Below are 13,053 nucleotides of genomic sequence, written 5' to 3'. Positions count from 1 at the left end.
ACATAGTCGATGGATACCATTGTAGCAAGCTGCCAGAACAATGCAAGTTCATGTTCCACAGACCACGCCCTGGACACTGGCCAAGACCTGAAACATTGGCCAGTGCCAGGGAGACTGGAGTATTCTTAGTGCCACAGGGCTACACAGAGAGCCCATCTAAACACTTGTGTAGATCTAAAGCATTAATGATCCCTTCAAAGTTAACAAGTTACCCTTATTCAAAATGGCAGTGGAGGTTTTCAACTTCATTAATGGAACGGTTATTAATGTTTGATTTTAACACTGTTCAAGTGAAGGTATATACACTGACAAAAATATTGAGAAAAACGTGTTTCAAACCTTTGTTTGATGACAGATTCAGCACATTTCATATTAAAACAGCAATGCTATTTACAATAGAAAACTATCCTACAGAAATATGGAGGGAAAACAAGATTGTGAAATGTGTGTGTCTACTTCTGACAACACTGAAAAGATGGTTTAAACAAAAATACTGTCCCCATTTCACAATATCTGGAGTTAATCTGTTTGTTGGAAAGTTGCATAATTGGGAACTTCCAAACATATGCAGCATTATTTCACATCTCATCAACACAAAACTGCAGTGTTTATTTTGCACTCATGTGGACAATATTGATGTGAGATTGCTTCAATGCTCAAATGTTGAAAATGTATCATATGAGCATGTGGGCACAAGAGCCCAAAACTGTAGTGATGTTCTACAGAAACTACTGTGGGATGTATTAGCTGATTTGACTAATTTTTTAGATGGATTGATACCTGATTGTTCAGCTGATGATATTGAAAGGTACTTTTTTATTCTAGAGAGTATGTCTGCTTCCTCAAGTGATCTTGAACAGGAAGTAGTATCTCTGATGAACCCATTCCTATGTAGCACCCTTGCTTCCATGCTGGCTTCAAGGTGCATCTATCTGGGACAACCAATCACACAGGATATCTTCAACTGGTACCAGCGGTCTCTTGACTCGGACCTTATGTCCAGTAGGTTGAAATTTGCCTCCATGTTGTACTGCAGAGGGCAGTATGAGGAAGCTGCAGAAGTACTGACTTACTGTGAAGGGCTCCTGAGACCAGAAGTGTGCCAGTGTTGTCAACATTATGGGATGAAATGCCTTCAACCTATCACTGAGTATAAGAAAAAGTTGATAGTCAACTCAAACACAGAGATGCGGAAGAAATACACAATGATGTGTATATCCTTCACAAAGGAAGAAATAAACTGCATTCCACAACATCTTGCATTTGAAATGCTGAGAAGTACAGAAGGTGAAGACAGACTAGAAAATGAAGAGTGGAAGAACAATGTAGTCACTGACTGTGTCCCATTCCTTTATTACTTACAACATCTCACATATTGGGAGCTACAGCAATCTAGGAGAGCACAAACAGCCTTACATAACCTACATGAGTATACAATGGGGACGAAACACGGCCATATTGACACAGCCCACAATATGCTGGGCCACTGCTTTGAACTTCAGAACAGGCAGGACCTGGCTTGGATGTGCTACAACAAAGCAATGGAAATCTATGACAAAGACAATGTCTCCATCTGGCATGCAGCCAGAATCCTTAATCAGTTTTTACAAAGCTGATATCCACATTGACACAGCCTTAACCATTCTTAGACTTGAGTTTCATAACATGCAATGCTTGGATGTGCTACAGCAGATCATTGAAGATACATAACGGAGACAATGTCTCAATTTGGCATGTAGCCAGAACACTCAAAAAGTTTTTACATTCAAACATAACTGCTACTTTTAAACGTGTTATTGCATTGCCTTAATGTGTTATTTCACCACTAACCGGTAATACATGTTTACAGATGTAAACCTTTATTTTGTTTGTGTGTTCTAATTATCAGAAACCAGATTAAATAGTGAAAGATGAAAAACAACAATTGCATATTGTTCACTTATTTCTAGAAAAAATTGTTGCCACAAAAAGAAGTCTTTAAACAGACAATATAATATTGTGGGTAGATGACGTTAATGTTCTAAAGTGGTGAACACTCTCTTGTGCATAGACTAAATATTGACAATCAAAAATAATAAGACAGTACAAGATCTCATTGAAAATACACCAAGCGGTAGTAGAGTGTACTAGTACACTCTGTCATGTGACAAGATGTATCAAGTTTTAGAGCAATCTCTCTTAAATTGTAGAAGTCGCTTGCTCCAGAAACTTCAATAATAATCTGTGAATAAATCTAAGTTAAGGGGCACATTTCTCTTACATGGCTTTGCTGAAACTGATTGAACATTTATTGAGCACTCGAACCCAAGGTGAGCAAGTGTACAAAACATAGAAAAAACTCTCCTAAACTGTGGAAGTAGTTTGCGCCACTTTGTCACATTATAGCCGTAAATGTGTAGATCAACTACAAGGGCAAGTTAATTTAAACCACATTGCCGCAATTTATGAGACCAATGTCAGACACTAATATACTTCATGGTGAGCCTGTGTACTAAGTTTCAGACAATCTCTTATAATCTGTGGAATTAAACCTAAAAAACCTATATTGTATTAAAGTGACTCAGTTATAGGGCCATGCCTCTAAAACGAATTGGTCATGTCACTAACACAAATGTTCAAGGCACTTGTTTCTTTGTAATTTGTTGCAACAAGTTTCAAAACAATCCATTTAATCTGTTCGCAGAAGTAGTTTGCTCAACAAATGTTTGCAACAAACGTAAGGCCGACAAACTGAAATGCTAACTGCCAAATAGATAAACACGCCCACCCACACGTGCGGTAATGCGCACCCACACGTGCGAACGCCCCCCCCCCCCCCCCCAAACACACACAGACACGCACACACGCACACACACATACACACACTTTTGCCTTTCACTGACCTTCACATATGAGGCACTTATAACGCAATTGTTTTGTCTAGATGTTTTAAAATGTCAATGGCCAAATGTTATCACAGGTTTGATTTGAAAATGAAATACCACATGTACATTGATTTCTTTTGATACTGTATGATTGGTCAATAAGTACAAAATGTCTCTTGAATATAATTTTTGTGAAGTATCTGAACTCATGATCAATCCTGTAGTAATATTAGTAAAACATTAAAAAGACAAAACTTTTCATAAGTTAATGACACAGCAATGATGACTAATTTACAACTAATTCATAATAAGCATTAAAAGCTATCTGATAACCAATTTTAAAGCACTCAGTATATAACCCCAAGTTTAGATAGCTACTTGTATAATAGCCAACTGAGCCGTAAAGTGACATAATTTTCCTGCTTAATGTAATCTAGCCTGTATTTGTCTTAATCTTGGTGTAAGATTATGCTTGATTTTCCATAGATCTACATTGTATCACATTGCTTTCAAACAAAGGGTGTTGCTGTTTTCAAAAATGACTGCCATACATTTAAACATAATATTTGATTCACACGGCGATATACTAAATTCTAATACTAATACATTCATTTGTTCTAAATCACATTAAAGAGTTCATGATTGATAATTTGCATTGTTTGCTAAAACTGGTCATACTCCGCCTTGAATAAAGCGTTTAAATGTACAACGAAAAGGTAATTCTTACATATTCTTACTTAAAACAGGTTGACTTATGATAATTGGAATGACGCTAAGTCACCCGATGAAATGTACTGCAAACATATATATATAGTTTTCAATGTTAGTTGCACATGGTCCATGTTAGTAATTGCAGCATACTAAGTGAAGCAATGATCAAGTACATTAATTTTTTAGTCGCCTGACTAGGCGACATATAGGGGTTAAGGGGTTACTTTTGTCCGCGGCAGTGGTGGTCGAGTCCCGTTTTCACTCGTCCCGGGCATATCTCGTAAACTATGAGTGTTATTATCTTCAAATTACATATGTAGATAGATCTCATGGGCGGCAAGTGCATTGCTTAAGAACTGTTATTGCCCTTGGTTAATTTTCATGTTTTAAGTTTTGTCCAGGCCATATCTTGTAGAATATAAGAGTTATCAACTTGAAACTTCATTTCGCGGGCTTGGCGCAAAACGGTTGTAACTGACTTTTTTTCCAAAAGTGATATTTTCATATTTTTTAACCTTTTTTACAAGCCTCCATAATATCCCAAAAAAATAGCTCTGTAATAAGGATAAATGTATATAAAGCCATATTTGTCAAAAGTTTGTATCTGAAAATGGCAATTTATTTTAGCGCAAAACGGTTGTAACTGCACTTACAACTGTTTTGCACAGAAAACTTTGAATCAATAAACGATTGGGATGGGATGTAACTCCAATTTCATGATGACATCATTGATTACATCATGATTATTTAACATTGTTTTTGAGGAGAGACAGTCATATTGATGAAAAATGATTTGTTTTTAAAATAAACTCCCAATAAAATGAAAAAAATGCATGTTTAAACATCACAATTACGAACAATATCTCATGTTTTATTCCTTTAGTCCTATTTATTCATTTATATTAATAATGTGTATGATATATTGTCCGATAAGATTAAAAAGTCATATATTTAGGAAAAAGAATTGAAGAATTTGATAGTATCTTTAGGCTCTTGCTTAAGAAAAAAATATGATTAGGAAAGTAAATTTAAGTTAAAAAGTTTAAATTAAATATCCCTTTTTAGAATTTTATTTAGTTTTCTGTGTAAAGTTCGGACATGATTTTAAAACAGGAAAAGAATGTGTGTGTTTTACAAGAATATTGTTTCTCTTAGTAGTTTTTATTTGTAAATATTAATTATTTATTTATATTTCGTGGGCTTTTTATGGTAAAATAAATTTGCATGTTAAAATTTATATTTTGGCAATATTGACATGTTTTGTACACAGAATCATAACTTTTATAAACTAATGAAAACCAAAGGCAATTGATCTAATTATTAAGGTACATCATTATTGGTGAAAACACAAATTAATTCCCCTACCAATTCTAGAAGAATGTTATATACTTTAACTGAATATTTCGTATCCTATAACACGCTTATTTCCAGCGAAAAACTTTATCCAATGGAAGCTATTTTGCAACCGATTTTTTGCATTTCTTGACACTCTCTGAGTCAAAAATAAGTTCCTTCTTTCTTTTTGTTCATGTGATATTCATGAGCTTTCGCTTGATTGAATGATCTTCAATAGCAAAAAAGTAGATCTATTGAAGTCATTTCGACATTCGTGAGTTCTGAAGATTGAATCAAATCTTATGGATGAAATTCTGATGTTCATGAGCTATTATAGTTTCATGCCATTCTGATGTTCATGAGCTATATAGTTTCAAGCCATTCTGATGTTCATGAGCTATATAGTTTCAAGCCATTCTGATGTTCATGAGCTATATAGTTTCAAGCCATTCTGATGTTCAAGAGCTATATTGTTTCAAGCCATTCTGATGTTCATGAGCTATATAGTTTCATGCCATTCTGATGTTCATGAGCTATATAGTTTCAAGCCATTCTGATGTTCATGAGCTATATAGTTTTAAGCCATTCTGATGTTCATGAGCTATATAGTTTCAAGCCATTCTGATGTTCATGAGCTATATAGTTTCAAGCCATTCTGATGTTCATGAGCTATATAGTTTCATGCCATTCTGATGTTCATGAGCTATATAGTTTCAAGCCATTGTGGTGTTTATGACTAGCGAAGATCTAGTGAAGTCATTTTGATATTCAAGAACTCTGGTGTTTGAAGTCATGCTGATGATTTTGACTAGGAAGAAGTAGATCTATTCATCATTTGAATATTCATGAACTCTCTAGTCAAGTTCATGCTGGTGTTTATAAATTTCGAGAAGTACCTATGTAAAGTAATTCTGATATTCATGAGCTATACAGTTTGAAGTCATGCTGGTGTGTTTATGACTAGCGAAGAAGTAACTCAATTTAAGTCATTTTGGTATTCATAAGCTATGTCAGTTAAGCCATGCTGGTGTTTCTAACTGACTGGGTAGGCAGTATGAATAGTTGTAAAATAGTAGGTATTTGGTGTAACTATTATGATCATTCTTTTTGCATTATATTTTGTTGCAAAATATTAAATAATAATGTTTTAAGTACAATAAAAAATAAACATTTAAACTTAAAATTGGCCTATCATATTTAGTATAGAAATGATTGTCTATTGATATAGAATTGACTCAGATAACTTACAATATCATAACTTGATATTATACACATTATATATTATATTTTGTATTTTTGTCATCATATTTGCAACTTGCATAACTTCAGTAATTTCTTAAGCAAACACTTAATTTTTATTTTTGACTGTTGTCACTACATTTTAGCACCTTTTTTGTTCTATGGTTTTGCTAATCATAAGAATAAGGCTTTAACACCTATGCAAGTTGTGATAAGCATATATTAGATCAAAGAAACAAAGATTATCTAAAGGAAACTCTTAATCCTTAGCCGAGTAAAACTCTTAAGATGACAGTGCCAGTTGTTGGCAACTTAGCCTCAAATTTAGTATTTAAACCCATGACTTTCCAGTCCAGGTTGTCATTTAACCTTGGACAATAAACATCGGAAGTCTGATTTGGGTACTTGTCATCTTATAATATCACAGGGACGACCCCCTCTAGCAATCTTCGCTGAGCCGTCGTCGGGTTGTAGTCCGACACCGAAATAGCGTCATAAAATAATCATTGTCATGGTTGTCATGATGGTTACTACTGGTCACTACTACAAGTAACTACTGGATAAAAAATAGATAGAAATCAGATCTGATGGAAATCATTCTAATTTTCATAAACTAAGTTAATGGAAATCATGCTGGGGTTAATGATTTTTTTCGAATGGATGGAAGTTATTCTGAAATTCATGAGCCAATTAGATGGAAAACATGCTGGGGTTAATGATTTGTTTAAGAGTAGATGGAAAGTATTCTGATATTCATAAGCCAAGTAGATGGAAATCATGCTGGGGTTAATTATTTGAGAAGATTGAAGACATTCTGATATTCATGAGCCAAGTAGATGGAAATTATGCTGGGGTTAAAGATTTGTTTCGAGAAGATAGAAGACATTTTGATATTCATGAGCCAGTTAGAATGAAATTGTGCTGGGGTTAATTTGTTTAGAGTACCAGATGGAAGTAATTATGATATTCATGAGCTAACATGGAAATTGTGCTGGGGTTGATGATTGGTTTAAGAGTAGATGACAAGTATTCTGATATTCATAAGCCAATTAGATGGAAATCATGCTGGGGTTAATAATTTCTTTCGAGAAGATGGAAGTAATTCTGATATTCATTAGCCATTTAGATGGAAATCATGCTGGGGTTAATAGATTTGTTGAAAGTAGATTGAAGTCATTCTGATTATCATGAGCCAAATAGATAGAAATCATGCTAGTGTTAATGATGTTTAGTGTGGATGGAAAGTATTCTGATATTCATGAGCCAAGAAGATGGAAATCATGCTAGGGTTAAGGATTTGTTAAGAGTAGATGGAAAGTTCTGATATTCATGGGGCAAGTAGATGGAATTTGTGCTGAGTAAAGCAGTACTGGAAGATGGAAGTCTGATATTTATGAGCTTTGGAAATATCTTAGCCCTTAAATGATTTCATCGGGATATGATGTTTTGGTACCGGATTTGGTCATTGTCAATTTTAAAATAGCTTTCATTTATTACCTATGATTTTACTAAATGATTATTTTAAATTTCAAGTTCTTGTATATTTTGTACAGATTGATGGTCATTATAAGAGCTGATATGTCATGAGAATGCTATGATGACTTATAAAAATGTTTCTGGATATCATTTTAACTTAAAAACTAGAAATAAGAAATATACATGCATATCTTAATTAGTGAATGAAATTGCTATTTTTATCACAATTGTACTTACAAAATGCTGATATTCATCATTAACAGTTTGAATTAAGCTGATTATTAACTTAAAATATGATGTTGAAGATAACTGCAGTATATATTGTTGTTGTTTAAATAAATTTATTATTTAATTGTCTTTCATATATATAATAATTTAATTGTTTTTTATGTATTATAAATGTGATATTAAACTAAAATTTTACCCAAACCCCTGTTTGTGCTAAGTATATTAACAAAAATATTCATAGAATATAAGATGTTCTATACACAACTAAATTTTCAAAAAAAGTGGATAATATCATAGCTATTATCCTCAGTTGATGTATTTAAGTATAATTTACATTGCAAGTAATGGTGCTTTAAAGTCAAATATCTTAAAGCTGTCAAAGAAATTTTAATAAAAAAGATTCAGTTACAACCCTTTTGCGCAAAATGTATTTAGAAATATCTTCAAATTTTCAGGCAAAACAGTTGTAACTGACTGTTACAACCCTTTTGTGCAAAAATAAATTTAGAAAATTCCTCATTTTTTTGTGCAAAATGGTTGTAACTGACTGTTTTACAAATATCTCTTTTAGAAATTGAATGCAAAATGTTATTGTGATTTATTCATGAAAAGTACACAAATATAAAGCTTTAATAAAAAAAACAAAGTGAAAATGATAGGAACTAGGAAAATAAATCAGTTTTTATGCTCTCCTGAACAATTTTAAAAATGTCAGTTACAACCGTTTTGCGCTAAGCCCGCGATATGTAGATAGATTTCATGGAGTGCAAGTGCAGTGCATATTAACAGTAACTCTTGCTTTCTTAGTTTTAGAGTTATTGCCCTTTGTTAGTTTTCATGCTAAAGGCTCACTTAATAAATATTTCTTGAACTTGTTACATAAATATGTGTATTGTATGACAACTTAAAACAAATTATATGTATACATTAAAGTATACTGTTCGTTACTGTTCGTTTTTTTCCAGTTTGAAGTGGCAGCTTATGCCTGTGTTCCGAATTTCTTCTATCTGGCGGTCACCCTGCTGTTTGGACTCATCGTTGGCATCTTGGCAAAGTTCAGCTTTGGACGAGCTCTCATTCTGAAAGTAAGTAGTCTTAAGCTGTAAGTACACTGTGCAGCATGGCGTAAAGCTGCAACTTTGTGTTGGATTAGCTCAAATTAAGCATGAACGATTAGAGGAGTTCTATTTGACACATTTTTTGAAATACAGCACTGTCAACATTCCCTGTCTAAGGTAGATATTAAGCAATTCATTTCTTACCTTGTGTGTGTTTTAAAGGAAAGGGTTAAGATGTTGTCTTAGAATACAACCTAAATTTACAGCGAATGAAATTGCAGATAGGCAATCATTAAGTTCAGGCTCAACCTTTAACTATCACAGGTGTTTAAAATCCGATTTTGTGTGGACAATGTGTCGGCAAATGAGGTTGTATTCTAAGTTCTTTAGATGACCTGAATTTGCAACGTTCACTCTGACCAATTTTTTCATTAAGATTTATATGCATGTCATCAAACTATTATGCAATATTGGTTTTATCATCGTTGGAATTGTTGTTGAAGATTTTAAATTAGGTTTTAAAATTTGTATACCCATGTTGCCAGAGAGATATGCACTTGTATAAAAAAGCCCATATCTCCAGCTTTTATAACTATTGAGTCAGATCCCTGTTTTTACTGAAAGAAAAATACTTGGTTAGTCAGCTGTATTTATGTCCTATCCTATGTATGTATAGATAGTACTCATGTAAAAATATATTATGATTAAGGCTGGTCATTAATTATTTCATTTTCTTTCCACAGTATCCACACATATTTACCTTTGGTGTGTTTAAACAAGGAGGACCTTCAAAGAAACAGGTAAAATGGGATATTGGTAGCCAATGAGGGATATGATCATTTCAGTGATATAGTTATAGAAACAAAGGGTCATAGTGAATATGACTATATATCCAATAAATTAAATGTTTCCTTATCTTGTGCATTAAGAAGGTAGAAAATTAATAGTTGAGTTCAAATTCATTATAAAATACATCCAGTTACAAGGCCTCACGTGTATAATATGCAAGTTATAGAGTGAAGGTTTGGGTCTAGATTCCTACTAACGAAATCAGAGCCTGCCTAACTATAACGTTTATTATGCAACAATTAATAAATAGTTCAAATGAACTATCTTATAAAAATGGCGACATGAACCTGTTTTTAAGCTTCTCCTGTGGTCATATGTTTTACATTTTTTATGTTGGTCGGATAACAGGACATTATTCATTGATGAATATGATAATGATTATGATGATGATGATGATGATAATGATGATGATGATCTGTTTCTTGTCTGTTGGTGAGAAATGTACATGTAGTAAATCGATCAGGTAAGTTGGTAAGCATGGGTAACCAGAGATGTTTCCCTTCTTTGGACAGTCTGTCTCTGGCATTTATCACAAAAAAATACCACACCATGATTGATCAACATTTAACACCGATCCTTGAACAGTTTCCAAAGATTGACTAATGTTGTATTGTTGTCAGGGTCAATTTTGAATGTAGAACATGACCTCACATTAATGTAGCTTTCTTGTCTGTCATGATTATCAATATAAAATGCTCATAGAGTTTGCCTTATATCAGAAGGACCACGGCTGTAACTTCATTAGAATGTGCAGCAATGCCCCTTATTCTGGCTGATCTGGTTGTCGAAATTTATTACATTGTCTATTAAAATAAGATTGATGGACAAAAAGTTTTATCTCCCTGGTGTTCTCTTGTAATAAAAAAATGATTGGTGATTCCCCGACAGATGGAGACAGGAACATTTAGCATCACAGTGGTCGGCAAGGGTTGGAAGGAGAAGCTTCCTGATGCAGACACAGAGCATGACACAGCCCCCGACACCCAGATGATTGTGCGGGTGTCGGGCCCGGAAGCGGGATATGTTGCCACGCCAATTGTCATGGTTCAGTGCGCCTGTACTCTGCTGAAGGAAATCTCCCAAGACAAATTTAGGTATGATTAAAGCTGCGTTCTTACTATAAAATAAGCAGTACCATAATGTATGCAACTGTTTAAATATATTACAAATGATGAATATTTGTGCATTCTAGCTATTAAATACACGGTTACAATCTTGTTTTTAATTAAGGGGAACTCAAAATTTTGTTATATTTTTTTCTATAGTTTATTTTCTAAGGCAAAGCGAACAAATAAAAGCCTTTTGTAAAGCAATGAACGTTCAACACTATTGTAAAATTTATTGAAACTTTGTAACTTTTATACATAATATTCACTCTAATATAGATTCTAATAGAAGCCATTTAAAGACCTTATTACAGATTAGTATGTTATGTATTTTAAATATATTTCAGGGGTGGTGTGTACACAACAGCCATGCTTTTCCGAGAAACAAACCTGATTGAACGACTCATCAAAAACAACATCAAGTTTGAAGTCGTGATAGAACAATTCCCTCTGTGAACAATAGATGGGCTCAAATTCCTGTCCATATGTGAACAATAGCTGGGACCTCACTATCAAAACTAACTTTATCTTTGCACTCTAATGTCATTTGCCATAACATTATGTCATGTGAGACTTTTGTTTGTAATCGTCTATTTATACAAATTATGACATGCCTTTGTAAACAAAACAATAAAGAGTATGTTTATATTACTTAAGTAAAATAATTAAGGCTCTTCAGATTCATAAGTCATAATTTTATAGCTTTTTCAACCTATGCTTTGATGTACAACATAAGGTACCTGTACGCTAAATTATACACATTATACAATTACTAATATATGTAATATTAACTACATGTATATTCTAGTAATTATTGCAATCAAAAGTCACACCGTAATTCAAAAGCTTTCTGATCATTTACCTTGAGTTATAATATTAGCTACCTGTGTATTCAAACAATATGGGCAATCAAAAGTTGTAATTTAAAAGCTTTCTTAATCTATATAGTTTGAGATACACTATTTGCTTCATGTATATTTTTGATAAACCCAAAGATAATTGCTAGTATCTACATAAATCAAGTCACATGATAATTATGATGTAAGTGGTAAACACCGAGTCCCAGTTGTCTGTGGCTAAATATAGAATGCAGGCACAGATACATGTGTGACAAGTACTTAAGTGCTAGATATTAGATGTACATTTTAGTAGGGGTTTCAATAATTTGTATCTTATTAGGTCTATTGAAGATTGGATGCACACTTGTGAATAAACATGTTAATATTATTCGTTTGTTTTTATGAATAACTTGAACAACTTAAATTAAATAACCTGCCCAAAACTGATTATAGTAGTTCAGAATAGCAGAAGACCTGATAAATATCAACCACTTGACCTACTGAATTTTTTTTTCGGTATTATAATTGCGAAATGTACACAAAAACATGCATAGTATCAAAATATTACATTATTTTCCTTGTATAATGTTCGAACATTATTTGTTGCAATTCTTTGCATTGCACATTGCTTCCTTATTTGTTCATGTATTTGTTTTGTTTTTACTGTATATGACTTTCTATATAACGATTGCTCTTACTTTTACATTTATTAGCTAAACGTACTATCTTTGACTTGCAGCTGTTAATAAAGTATCGCTATAAAGAATGCAATTGGAATAGTTTTTATTGTTTTGAGTTTGTGAAAACAATTTATTCTAATAGTCTTGGGATAGAGTCTGAGTTGATCATGACTTGAAAAATGTTGAAGCTAGTTGAACATTGTGTTATTAACTTTAACTTGGAATCCACATGCAATTTAAATTATGCACATACTCGCCAGACACAACGTATTGGATTATACAGGCTCTGAAGTCAAACAAATGATTTCCGACAATACTCGATCATCGTACAATCCCTACCAGCCACTCATGAAACGCATAACTCTGACTGAAATACATGTTGAGTTATGACCCTTGATCAGCTGTTGAACAGAAAAAATGTTTTGCACCCACTTGAAGTGCACTTGTGTGCAGTTTATAAATTACTACATCGCTATGACTTTATTATACATTTGTCCTGCTCGCGAATCATGCAATGAAGACCATGTAGCAACTTACAAGTCAACTTACTCTGACTGAAAAACCTGTTGAGTTTTCCCCTTGATCAACTGTACAAACAGAAAGCATTGGCAACTGCTTGCAATACTCTAGTCAATAACCTGGAGAATTACATTGTCATATTGCTTAAT

General features: G+C 33.3%; 1 protein-coding gene across 4 annotated transcripts in view; it reads left to right on the top strand.

The window, feature by feature from the left end:
- LOC128209590 (lipid droplet localized protein-like) overlaps positions 1-12,622 on the top strand; it is a 38,042-nt gene extending 25,420 nt beyond the window's left edge. For 2 of the 4 annotated variants that reach the window (XR_008257032.1, XR_008257033.1), the window contains 4 exons: positions 8,819-8,938; positions 9,655-9,711; positions 10,649-10,854; positions 11,214-12,621. Coding sequence is in view for 1 of the 4 variants with exons in the window: in XM_052913687.1 (XP_052769647.1) it covers positions 8,819-8,936 (118 nt within the window). In the remaining 3 variants the exon portion in view is untranslated. Of the gene's footprint in view, positions 1-8,818; positions 8,939-9,654; positions 9,860-10,648; positions 10,855-11,213 lie in introns of those variants that run through there. The other 2 variants (XR_008257031.1, XM_052913687.1) reach the window with 2 other exon arrangements.
- The last annotated feature ends 431 nt before the right edge of the window (positions 12,623-13,053 follow it).

This window comes from Mya arenaria, chromosome 11 (assembly GCF_026914265.1).
Source record: "Mya arenaria isolate MELC-2E11 chromosome 11, ASM2691426v1".
NCBI lineage: Eukaryota > Metazoa > Mollusca > Bivalvia > Myida > Myidae > Mya > Mya arenaria.
The sequence above is the reverse complement of the archived record's forward strand: the minus strand, read 5'-3'. Positions and strand labels throughout refer to the sequence as shown.